This window comes from Pezoporus wallicus, unplaced genomic scaffold (genome assembly GCF_028554395.1).
Source record: "Pezoporus wallicus isolate ANWC-B61680 ecotype Strahan unplaced genomic scaffold, APGP_CSIRO_Pwel_v1 contig_5696, whole genome shotgun sequence".
In the NCBI taxonomy this organism is placed as follows: domain Eukaryota; kingdom Metazoa; phylum Chordata; class Aves; order Psittaciformes; family Psittacidae; genus Pezoporus; species Pezoporus wallicus.
Window position 1 is genome coordinate 684061 of NW_026642402.1, and position 12919 is coordinate 696979.

The 12919-nt window shown below is 43.2% G+C and overlaps 1 protein-coding gene across 6 annotated transcripts in view; it reads left to right on the forward strand.

Annotated features, from left to right (window-relative positions):
- The first annotated feature begins 371 nt into the window (after positions 1 to 371).
- Positions 372 to 12919, forward strand: part of USO1 (USO1 vesicle transport factor) — a 29788-nt gene continuing 17240 nt past the window's right edge. For 2 of the 6 annotated variants that reach the window (XM_057429880.1, XM_057429877.1), the window contains exons 1-9: positions 375 to 455; positions 700 to 786; positions 906 to 970; positions 6419 to 6498; positions 7375 to 7386; positions 9856 to 9953; positions 10611 to 10713; positions 10816 to 10871; positions 11419 to 11539. In XM_057429880.1, coding sequence (XP_057285863.1) covers positions 390 to 455; positions 700 to 786; positions 906 to 970; positions 6419 to 6498; positions 7375 to 7386; positions 9856 to 9953; positions 10611 to 10713; positions 10816 to 10871; positions 11419 to 11539 — 688 coding nt within the window. In that variant the 5' untranslated portion in view covers positions 375 to 389. Of the gene's footprint in view, positions 456 to 699; positions 787 to 905; positions 971 to 6418; positions 6499 to 7374; positions 7387 to 9855; positions 9954 to 10138; positions 10506 to 10610; positions 10714 to 10815; positions 10872 to 11418; positions 11540 to 12919 lie in introns of those variants that run through there. The other 4 variants (XM_057429876.1, XM_057429878.1, XM_057429875.1 and 1 more) reach the window with 3 other exon arrangements.

The following is a 12919-nucleotide window of genomic DNA, read 5'->3' on the forward strand; positions in this document are numbered from 1 at the left end:
ACACTATTGCTTAGTTTACCCTCTACTGAGAAAGCAAGCAGTGACGGCAGAGCGCGCTGTCAGCTGGGGTGACTCGGGGAGTGAAGGCTGAGCTTCCTCCTCTTCTACTTCAAAGGCCTAATAAAGCTAGTAATTACGGGGGGACGGGCTTGGTCCGCGGCGGCTGGCAGGGCGAACTCCCGGGACCGTACCGACACGCGCGGGGGTGGGCCCGGGCGGTGCCTAGTGGCAGCGGCCCGCCGGCCACGTCGCCGCCACGTCTCGACGCAGGCGCGGTGGCTGCTTCCGCCGCGGGGGCAGCGGCGGCGGGTTGTGCAGGAGCGGTGGGCCTGGGGCAGGAGGGGAGCGGGCCGGGCTCCGCGGGCCCAGCCGAGCCGCGCCGCGCCGCCATGAGCTTCTTGTGGGGCGTCATGGGCGGCCCTAGCGCTGGGCCACAGCCCTCCGGTGCCGAGACGGTGAGCGGGGCGCGCGCGGCCCGACGGGGCCTGGCCGGGAGGGAGGATCGGGGTCGCGCAGGGAGCCTCCCGGCTGCTTGTGGCGACGGTTTGGGACGGGGCCGGGTCGGGCCGTGACACCTGTCTACGCGGGGAGCGGGACTCGTGGATCCGTGTGGAGTTCGGCAGCTCTCCCGGGCGGTGACAAGCCGGGCTGTGGTAGTGGGACCTTGTCTGTGTTCACCTGCGCCCGGTGCGTTTCCAGATCCAGAAGCTGTGTGACCGTGTAGCTTCTTCCACGTTACTGGATGACCGAAGGGATGCCGTCCGTGCTCTTAAATCTTTATCCAAGGTAAGCTCCCAGGGTCCTGAAGAGCCAAGGGGGTTTGTAGTAATGTTGTGATGAGTTTTTTCAAAGCCACGTTTGGGCTTTAGACTAGACCACTAACTACTCAGTTTTTTTCCAAACAGAAGTACCGGTTGGAGGTGGGCACGCAGGCGATGGAACATCTCATCCACGTTCTCCAGACAGACCGGTAAGCATGTCACTGCGTTTGCCGGCAGCCCCTCCCCAGCCCATAACCCACAAATACTGCTTTTCTTGGCTGTACTAATGAAGCTGGGGTTCCAACAACTCATCCATCAGGGAGGCTTCTTTTATGATGGTAATTAGAGCCTGTTTCGAGGTGAAAAGAACTGAATTCCAGGAACTCAAATGAGGGACTGAAAGACCAGTTCCAGAGTAAAGGTAATACCTTTAGCGTATCTCACTATTCCTTAGTTCTTTTTCCACTGTTGTGAAAAAGGAAACTCAAAATGACAATGTTCATTAAACACAGGATTTGACATAACATGAATCAGCCTGCTGCTGGGCACAAGGTGAACTAGCCAGGATTAAGAGCAGAAGAGTGAAGGCAGCAAATGTGTGTTTTCTCTAACGTGTGTCATCTAGTGAACTGGTAGAATAGTCCTGTCATAGGAAGTAATGCAGGCATTCAATTTGAAGTACTCAAGTAAATACAAAAGCTAGTTACTGGTAAGCCAGATGACACTAGTTTAAATCCTTCATGTGGACCACAGTGTAGTTTTATGCAATCCAGTGTCTGAAAAAAACCCAACTTTGCTATCTAGCTTTTCCTGCAATTGACTGCATTGGTGTACTTGTTGGTAACCCCATGTTGTAATTTGGAACTTGTTTGTGGTGATGGAAGGTTCAAATAGTGCATGTTCCTGGTGTTTTGGTAGGTGAGTGTTGTGTGAAGGTCTTTTAGCCTGCATTTGAGCATGAAGGTGGTAAATAGGTACATAGAAGGCCAGTCATAAGGGCATGTGCGGCATAGTTACATGTGTGCACATGGAAAGTAGGAGGGTGTCTCCTAGTGCTGAGACAAAGGAGAACTGGGAAAGCAGCAGTTTACTATCTGGAAGGAGGCATCTTGGTTTTTCTTATGTAAGTTCTGCTGTGCTCAGCCAAAGGCTGCTGGTGATGGCCTTCCTTGCCTGTCCAGTTATGCCAGATGTGAAGAAGTGTAGGGCTGGTGTCTAGGTGAGTTCTGTCACTTCCTTTCCATTGGTTGGGCAGTTAAAAATGAATGTCTGGTTTGTAGGATGTGGGTGATGAAAGGGAAGGTTACATGTCTGATCAGTTCAGCTATGTGTTACAGGTGGTGTGAGTGCACTGTGTGGTGTCACTGGTTGTAGAGGTAAGGCTTTGGAGACTTTTAGTTTCAGTAATACAAACCACAGCCAGCTCATCAGAATAAGTGGTTGGTAAATGAGTGGCAGGCTCAGCTGTAGGGCTTGCAGAACTGTGAGGACGGAGGTCTGACAGAGGAGAGTGCTGCTGTGCCATCCCTGCTCTTCCATGTGTGCCCACAGGTGTGATCTTTGCACCTTTCAGTGTCCACCTGGGGTGCCCTGAAGCTTTCTGTAGAAGTGGCAAATGCTCATTTCCTCCTCCTGTCCTCCTCTTTTTTCTTTTTGCATTGCAGCTGCGTAAGATTATGTCTAAGAAGCAGCAATGCAACCAGAGAAAACAGAATTCAATCACAGACTCAAGTTGTCTTCTCACATGTCACTGTATTCATGTGAGTGACTCGTGTGCTAGTTCTCTACACTGATTGTTGCTGTTTTAAGATTAGAGAAGGTTTAATTTGATTATACATGTGAGGGGACCAGGAAAATGGAAAGCTGAAGTCCAGATAGTGACTCCTGTTTTCCTGTGCAGCTTTGCTTTAGGGAGGTGGGAAGTGTGTATTTTCAGTGATGTTAGGTTGGCCTGAAGAGGGGTGACTGAGCACCTGAGGCGACTCTGGCCATGAGGCTTCTGATGGTTGTTATCTTATGGTGGTTGAGATGTTACACACCTGTCTGCCTGTTGTTTGGGATGCATGCCTGTAGTTGCTGTGTCTTGTGTGCAACCAGAATGTGAACCTCATCCACTGGGATTCCTTTCTTAGTTCCTGGTTGAGTAGAAGCAAGGCTTGGTTGGGCTATACCAGGGGAGCCTTTATCTGGTCTCCAGCCTTATTTGCAGGCATTTGGTTGGAAAGAATTATGGGGAGGAGCCAGAAGCAGGCATGGGTCTCTGAATTCCTTGGTTCTGAGCGCGTGTGTGGAAAGGAGAGCTGGTGTACAAAGTACTGTAACATGAGACTAGAACAAGTGCTTTCCTATTATGTAGTTACCCCAGATTAATGGAATAGTTCAAGATGTACAACTGCCTGATCTTCAGCAGCATTTGTCTTGCTGGAATATGTGTTAATAATATGCAAAATAAAAGCAACTTTGCTGGTAAGAATTGATTATTACCTAATGTAAAGCAGCTCATTGTGAAATCAATACCTAATCAAAAAGCCATTTGGTTTTAAGACCTTCTGAGTCAAGTAGGATAGCACAGCTCTTTTCTGAGAATTATGTCAACTTTTTTTACATAGTCCTTGAGTGAAAAAGCTGTCTGAGAAGGCCTGGCTGTGCTGAAATGGTGAGCACCGCTTGTAGCCTGTCTTATTTCTGTCTCAGATTTTAGACTGTTGCTTTGAATTATTTATCCTGGAACAGAAATACAGCACTTCTAAATTAACATGTCATTCCACTTGTTTACACGCAGTTTACTTGTACATTGTCTTAAGCTCCCTTTCCTGCCTGAATGCTTAGAACTTGTTCTGTATGTAGGAGGCGGACTTCTTGCACTAGTTTCTCAGCTATGAGCATCAACTATCCTGGAGCCAGACGAAGCTCCTAAGTCAGCCTTTAAATGCTCCAGACTCTTATACACACCAGTGTTCATAGGCTATATGTTTATTTTGTAATATGAACTGTGATCTGCCGGAGGACTTTTCCTGACTTGCTGCCTAGATGTTGCCACATCCCACCAGGGATTATTTGGGCACTAGCTTCAGAAGAGGCCAGTACCGATTAACTGTTGGTGTGAGAGAGGTACCAGAGTAGGAAGCCTGCTGGATCTTTAACTGCTTTGTTTTTACTGATGGAGCAAGGTTTTTGCATTTCACTATAGCGGTTCTAATAGTTTGAAACCTAACGTGAGCCTGGGAGAAAGAATTATTTTCATAAGGCACAAACCTCATTTATTTTTGTGCTATTAGTTCCAAATTTTTGTATTGTAATATGCTTCTCATTACAACTTGTGTAAGAGGTAATACAGATGTCACTACCCCTTTCATAGCTGTAGCATGACTTGAGTTTTTAGAGTGAATAAAATGCCCTCCTCTCTAGGCATGCCATGATAGAAACACTCTGCTGTTCTATGTGTGTCTTTCCAGTATAGATGATGCTTCTTTCTACTGGGACAGTGAAATGCTGTAGTGTTAGGAGAATAGGTAAAAGCATCTTGGACGCATCCTACCTGGGCAAGACAATACATGGTGCCTTTGCTTCCCTAGGTCTCTTCTATTGTGTGTGAGCTCAGGGAGTGTGGCACTGATACTTTGGCCAAGCGCCACAGGAAAGCACCAGGATGCAAGATATCTGAAGTGGTTTCTGCTGGATTGTTGTGTTGGATAAAGGCTTTATCATTTATGGATGTGTGAGAGGCTGGTAGTGTATTCCTTGACTGCTTTTCACTACAGAGCCAAAGCTGCACAGCTTCAGTCTGAACAGAATATTCACTAAAAATGTTGTATGTGGTGAACAGCAGATGGTAGCAAGGCAGTGAAGAGCAAAGATGCTGCTGTCCTCCTCTGATGTGCTCCTTTTGTAACAAGAGAAACAAGGCCTGCTTTTATCATGTGTGTGTAAAATTTGCTTATCCTTTTGTAGCTGCTGTGATGTCCCTAAAAAGGGCAAAAGAAAGCAAGGCTGAAGCTTGCATTTTAAGTCTCCAGGAAATAATTTCTATGTGTTTTACAGATGTGAAATTCTTTCACTGACATGAAAAAGAAATCACAGGCCTTGTGTTATTGTGTTGAAGAACTAAAATGTCAATAAAGGGAAAACATAAGCAGGCTGGAAGTCCAAGCATACCTTCTGGTGTTCATGGAGTAAAAGCTTGCTTTACCTGCTTTGGCTAACAGTTTGGCAGAGGAGATAATTTTCCCCCCTTTTGTTTCCATTAAAGCCCATCTTAAAAGCAGGTGGTATGAGTTGAGTGACACATTGAGGAAAAATGCCAGTGTCCTGGGAGGACATCAGCAGGACAAGGATTCAATTCAAAACCCAAGGTCAAAGAACAGACTACACTGATGCCTGATTTCTAGCTTTTGATTTAGTGTCACTCATAGAAAGGGAGGTTAGATGTCACTTTGACAGCTTGCTAAAACCCTTCCTTTAGTGGCAGAAGTGCAGGTATCAGTTGCTCCACCATGTCTTCTCACAGCTGGTGGATCACCTTGAGGCATCTCCAGTTTTCTTGGTAACAACTACTCTAGGTCTGTCATCTTTAGTGATCTAGCAGAGATACCTGGCCTCAATTAAGGCTTGTTTTTTAAGATTGCTGGTTAGGTTGGTTTGTAGGCCTCTACTCCAAACCTGCCTAGGAGCTTCTTGCCATGCAAGCTGATCTTTGGCCCTTGCTTTGAGTGCCTTATTGCTCAGTGAAAGTTAACACTTAGAAGTTTGACTGAGAGGTCTTGTTCTGACAGTGTGCTATTCTGGTGCTTGGGCAAGACATGTAAAGAGCTGTGAGGAGAGTTCTTCTGCACTCTGAGATGCCTTCCTTTGTGATGTTAGGTTTTATTCTCCTTTCGTTTTTTGGCCAGCTGTGCTTTCACACTTTCTTGGTTGATGAGCAATAAAGCAAGGAACAAAACCAGTTACATCCCCGTTCAACTCTTGAACTGTGTTGTAACATAGGGTTTACAGATTGCTTGGTCTTCATAGTGCAGAAGAAACGGGTCTGTCTTAAAACAGGGCTTATTAAGAGAAAAGTCTTGGTGTAAGCAGGTATACTAATAATGCTTAGACTGGCTGCACAGCAGCTTCCTGGGGCTGCCTGAAGTTCAAAACCCCTTAATAACTGGATATAGTCCAAGTTGGTGTCACAGAGGCCAGCCTGTTTGGGAGAATCCCAAACTTACTGCAGTCACGTGGAGCACAAGCTTTCAGCCCCTGGTTCCCACTGATGGAGTGGCAGGGAGGGTCCTTCCTGGGTTGGTGCTGAAGCTCATCTGCTGCTCCCTTGGGTGGCTTTCTGTGATGTGGTCCGAATCCCTCCCAGACATTTCTCCTGGTATACTTGAGGAGCAGGTTGGAAGGAATGACTCAAAGTGGGAGAAATGCTGACAGTGAAGCTTTCTGCAGTCATGTTAAGTCACCAGACTTTCTGGATGTGGCCACCTGAGGGAATGGAACTGGGAAAGGGAGTTTGACTCTATTCAGGGACCAGACAGCTTATGGCTACATGGTATTATGAAATGTCTGTCAACATCAGTCCTTTTCACTTGATCTCATGCTGCCAAGGGAACTACCTGTGTTGTAAGAGTGGTTGGAAATAAGTCATTAAAGAAAAGTGGTTCTTTTATTTGCAGTTCAGATTCTGAAATAATTGGCTATGCCTTGGATACTCTCTACAATGTAATATCGAATGACCTAGAAGAGGAGGAGCAAGGTAAGTGCTTGGTAGCAATAGCTGTATTAACTGTGGAGGTGCTTCCCTTGGTGGTTTTGTTCAAATCATAAATTGTAATGCCCTGTGATTTACTGAGACTTGCTTTGTTATTATGTAGCTGTTAAGACAGTGCTAAAAATCATGTTGTACACAGCTTGCTTTAAAGTAGTATTTGATCTCTTGCTTATTAATATAAAAAACTATGTTCTATGAAGAGCAGCTAGGTTGGAATAGAATAATGAATTGTTTTTTTTCTAGTTTGTAAATAAAGAATAAAGCAATTCTTTGTATAGGGAAAGGGCAATTCTGACTTACTGTCAGATGGGACACTACTATGTGATACTGAGAGAGATCTCAGGAGCCTATGAAAGGTGGCTATGTATAAGGGTGAAAACCTTCTTTTCTAGCCCCACTGTGGCATTGTAGAAAGAGACTATGCCTGTCCTTCCCAAGACAGTTAGATGTAGAAGTAGACACTATACAGGTAGCCTGGGAAACTGTTTCTAAACCAAATGGCTGTAGACCTGCTTTCCAAGTTTTTAAGAGTAAAACATCAACAACAAATAAAAAGGCTTGTTCCATTATGCTTTTGGGTAGATGAACATGAAAATCCACATTATTAGCAGTCTCTTAGAATGAGCAAAGAATTGACAAACTTGAGTTATGTATGTGAGATTGCCAGTGTTGAAAGAGTTATGGGGTGGTTTAGTTTGGCTACCTTCATAAGAACTACCAGAAGGAGTAATTGCTGGTGTACAAAGCTAGGGTGGCCACTTTGAAAATCTGAGCTTATGCTGCTATTGGTTGTTGTGTTTGGAAAGCTATTCAACTTGTAAACCTTTCTCTTGTTTCTTTTTCTTTTATCTGCAATGAAAGATGATTCTGAAGGTAAAAACACCTTTATAAGTATGGCACTTTTAGACACGGTTGCTGCTCACACGTGTAACACTGTTGTTTAAAAAGGACACTGTAAGGACTTGTGTTAGAGCTTGGTGAAAACTTCTGCATGTCCTTTAGAGCTGAAGTGTCTACCCAGTTTTATTTCTTGGGTGATTTGGGAATGTTGGAATGCCATCTGATCTCCAGAGATTGTGATACTGATAAATTCCTGTTTAGGATGTCATGAAAGCATGCAGCCTCACAACTGGTAAGATTTTAATGGGCAAAAGTTTTGTGACTAGAGCTTCTGTTTTCAAGAAGCCCTGAAGTTGGACACATAGGCATGAACTGCATATCACATCCTTCACAGTGTCTCTTTTAAGCAGTGCATGTTAAAATACAGTGTTCCCTTCTACCATAAGTTCCCACTAACACTGTGTATGTTCTCCTTTTGTAAACTGGTTTTATCACAAAGCATGTAATCTGTTAATTTTAAGATTAAATTCCAGTTTGCAGTGCTGCTTCTTAGTGAATCATTCAGAGCTAATCTTAGTAGATAGAAGTTGTTCTCTTTATTTAAGCCCTGTCAATGTGTAGATGAAAAGAGTAATTATGGGGAAAAATCTGGTTGCAAGATCTGTGGTGTATCCACGTAAATAGAAGATGCAGTTTGCCAGTTTCTTTCTGCGTGGCTCGTCTCTTTTTTTAAATGAAAAAATCAGTACAAGAAATACTGATTAAAATAAAGCTAGAATTGAGAGGAAAGTAAAAAGATAACTTTAATTTGGTTCTTTTCTAGGTTAATCCTAATTATTGTGACGTAGAGTCGAGCTTTTGGCATAAATAAAAACTACAGCAAACTAGCAAGAGGCTGAGTTGTGGGTACTGCTCAGGCTTTGCCTTAGCATCTGAAACTTGGGCAAGGACAAGAGTTGGGATTAGGTGGAATCCATAATTCAAACACTTGCAGTTTGTAGCTGAGTTAAAGGACTTGGGTAAGATCCTGGGTAAAGGACAAGATATTTAGTTACAGCTCACAGGGAAATTCAGAGTGAAATGTTTTGACTTGAGCATCTATTTAAAAGAAAAAAAGTGCAGGTCTATGGGCTTTCCTTGGTTTGCAGCAAGCTTCAGTGCCTGTAGTCTGGGTATGATTCTCAGCTGAGTTTCCCCTTAGTCTGTAGTAGCAAGTGCAGCAGCCAAATTTCTGTGGCAGTGGCTTACCTGAGGTTTTAATTTACTCCTGTAAACCAGGAGTGAGCCAGACTCAATGAGCTCCTCAGCCTCAGATTGCTCACTGTGGGACTCGTGCTTCTAGATGATTTGTGCCAGAGCTAGTTTTGCACACAGCCTGTCCTCCCTTTTGTCATCTTTTAATAGTATTTCCTAGTTTCTGCAGCTAAAAAAAAAAGGCAGCAGGTAGGTGCTGCTTCTGTCTCCCTCTTGTAAGCTACCTACTGATAAGCCTGTTTCAAGAACAAAATATAGAATCATAGAATAGTTAGGGTTGGAAAGGACTGTAAGATCATCTAGTTCCAACCCCTCTGCCATAGGCAGGGACACCATACAAATATGTATGTATACATATATATACACACACACATTGTGTTAGAGCAATGATCATTTACTCTCTGACAAACCATTCTATGATGTCTGAAAGGCCAAACAAATATCTCTTTCCTGTGCTGGAAATACTTAAAACATGAGATACTATAAAGTGATACCTTGCAGCAAAACACCATTGACAACAGTCTGAATTGGGTTGTTTGAATTAAAATTGTTTTCTTAGCACCAAATTTTTATAGCAGAGTCCTTTGATTTCTCTGTTTTGCCATGCCCTTAACAAGGTACACTTGGAAGATTATGTGTGGTCTTTGACACTTTCTATGTCTGCTCAGTTATTAATGGTTTGTTAGGGTCTGCTTGGTAAGGCTGTAAATCCTGCAGTTTAATCAGGAGGAGAAGCCTTGTTTTGCCTTCACTTCAGTAATCCAGACCTTCAGATTTGGTCAGAAATTTAGAGGCTTTACCATATATTTTCTGTGATGTATTCTTCAGGCTGTTCTTGAGCCTGCTAGCCATTAGCTAGCATGGGATGAATGTACATGTGCATGGTCTGTAGGGCAACCGGATGTAAAAAATGAGCAGCAGTGCCTTTGCTATGGCTCTGCAGTGAAGTGTGATCAATGGGAAGAACCTTTTTTCCTTTTGACACTGAAAGGAGTTTGTTTAGTAGATTTTTGGTTCCCTCCTGTTTTTAAAACAAAATACCTTTCAATGAAAGTCATGTTTAGAGTAATGTGTTTTTTTTTCTCTTTTGTGTAAAGCTTGTGTCAGTGTTTGTTTTGAGAGTAATGAACATTATAGCAGTGACTCTAGACGTTTCTGTCTCTGGTGGCCCTACTTTAAGAATAAAAGTTACAATGACCTGAAGTTCTTCCAATCATGTGTTGTAATACATTGTTTTTACTATTATAGAAGAAAACTTAACAAAAGTTGATGATTTGGGGAGTCAGTTCACAGAGATATTCATTAAACAGCACGAAAATGTCACACTCTTGCTGACTCTGGTGGAGGTGAGTAGTAATATCATACTTGGAATACTGAGAGGCATATCATGCTGTATCAGGAGATGACCATAATGGATATAGCTTTTCTCTTGGCTTTCTAGTGGAGCCTATGTCAAATGTGACATGGTGAATTTGGGGTTGGAGATGACCTAGATGAACAGGTCAGTTGAATGAGTTTGAGATGACCTGGGAACCCAGAGGTTTGTTGTGGTTGGTCAAGTCTGTTCATGATTTGTCAGCAAGAGAATGCTCAAGAACTGACAAGACCCAGTTTTAAGAGAAGCTGCTACTACTTTTTGGTAATAGGAAGAAGATGCAGAAGAGTTTGCTATTCTATCTCTCTTGGATTTCTGGTTAATACAGGCTGATCCCTGCAGGATCAGACTGGCTGGTTTTTAGAAAGAAGATACAGCTTGGAAAGCTACCCTGGAGGAGAGGGAGGAAGGGAAGCTGCTGGGTGTTCAAGTTGCTGACGATAAAATACAAAGAACAGGATAGTGTTTTGACTTGCTGGCTGAGTGCTGAGATAGGATGGATGGAAAAGAAAGTAGACAGCAGGTGAAATTTCTTATCTGTTTGGTGTGTGTTCATAACTGGGATCTAGAAGAGGAAGATGAATACTGAGGAGTTTACTACTTGATGTCCTCTTCTCCATCTTTGCAGGAATTTGATTTCCATGTTCGCTGGCCTGGAGTGAAACTCCTTACATCTCTTTTAAAGCAGCAAGGACCTCAAGTGCAGCAGATAATTCTTGTCAGCCCTATGGGTGAGTGGTTGAGTTTCTTGCTGATAAACTTGAAGCTCTAGCCCTGCAAAGGGCTAGAGGGGCTGCACCTCTTTATGCTTGCTCTGTATGTGTTTCTTACAGGTGTTTCCAGACTCATGGATTTACTAGCAGACTCTAGGGAGGTTATACGAAATGATGTAAGTACAGAACAAAGGTGGTTTATTCTCTTCATAAAAAGTAACTGTTACCTGAATTGCATATACTTGTGCAGAATTTGAATTCAGTTAAATACGTGTGAAGAAATGATTGTGGTCGCTAATTGGGAATATTTCACTCCACAGCTGAGCTGTGTGGCCTTTGGATGTCAGGCTACCATCCTCATAACAATGGCAAACCATTACTGGATATTTAATGCAAACGCTGACCCTTGTGCAGGGTTTTCGTAGTATGTTAGCTAATATTTCTCTTCACCTTCTGTCAGGTTAATTGCAGTCCTTCCTCTTTCCTGATTAGCTGTCAAAACGCTCAGATTATTACAGAAGAGATGGGTGCCTTACAAATTCCTTCTTTCTTCTTTATAGCTGCTTAGTGTCTTTAACAGGACTGCACTTCTGTTTTGAAGTACAGAGATTCTGGACAGGATTATGTTGCTGATTTAGTTTCCTTCTAAGAGCTGTGACTTGTGAAAAGCAATATAGTTCTAGTGAAATTAAGTTTAATTTATTCTTTGCCCTACCTGTCAAGGGAGTCCTGTTGTTACAGCAGTTAACAAAAAGTAATGCAGCCATACAGAAGATTGTTGCCTTCGAGAATGCCTTTGAGAGACTTCTGGATATCATAACAGAAGAAGGAAACAGTGATGGAGGTACAGAAAAATCCAAGACTTAGTTATGTGCTTCTGCACAAACCATTGGGTGATGATGTTTACAGGCTGATGTTAGTATGTGGTTGTAGCTATGTCAGTGGCTAGAAGGATCAAAACATACAGCCTGGTAGTACCAAAACTGGACTGAACAAGTAGGCAGGGTTTGAGCATCTTTTGAAACCTAGTCTTGAGATACGTAGTTAAGACATCAGCTAATGTCTCTGAGCACTTGTGCATGAGTTTGTGTGGTCTTGTTTGGCTGATGTCTGTGAATGTGTACACTTGGAATGGCAGTGTCAGATACATGTGTGCTGCATTTGTCACTTACTGAGTTAAGCATCTGCATTCCTCTTGTGAGATCCTTGGATGCTTGGAGTGGCTGGAAATAACAGCTTGGTGAGTTTCTTCAGCCTCACTAATAACTTCAGTTTCCTGATCAAATTTCCTTGCCAAATCATTTACCAGCTGGGGGGGAAAGGGTATTAAAAAGACTGAACAAAAATGATGCAGCATTTAGGTATTTTTTTAGTAGCAACACAAGTTTACCACCAGTTGTAGTTTGCTACAGGATCTATGTTAGTAACAAGGCATTTTGCTGTTCCATGACTTTTCTGTGGGATGCAGGAGCAGTTAATGCTTCTCTCCCAGATGAATTATGCCAGGTGTGTTGGCATGGAAGAATTAAGCAAGCCTCTGATTCAGAGCTGCTATTTTGAGGTAGTTAATAATTTTAGGTGAGTTGGTATGTGAAGTCTTAAATGCTCAGAATTCTCTGCTCTCTCCCCTGCCCTGCCCCCCCCCCCACGTGTCTGTTTCTCCCATCTGCAGCTCTACCTAGTGGGAGAACTAAACTGGTCTTGCTTTTTTCTCCCACTCCCAAGTCCAGAACTGCTTGTGTGTGTTCAGGAGTGCAAGGAGTAAGTCCTTATGCTTCACACTGAGTAAGATTTGGAGGCATCCCAGCAGTACCAGTGCCTTTACTAGTGTTGTTTTATGGACGAAATTGTCTGAGGATTTCCTTTCACAGAGCACATACTTGATAAGCACCTATAGTGCTTTTTCAGCACAGATTAAAACCCGAGAGTAAAAAAACTGTTGGAACTCCAAGGAGTTGAGTTTTAACTGGCTCATTGTAAGGGCTATTTCTAAGAATTGCTTCTCTACCTAAAGAACTGAGAAAGCAGCTTTGAAATGAGTTGAAGATGTAGCCAGTGATTGAAGAGAATGAATGTCTAATTCACAAAGAATTGCTGCATTTGAATCATGACGTAGTTCCAGAGGAACTTAAGTTTAGTGCTTACAATAGAGAGAGTTGTGTAGCCTTACTCTGAAGTAGGTATACTTTGAGACAGGAAGTGGTTGTGAGGCTTTCTTTGAAGT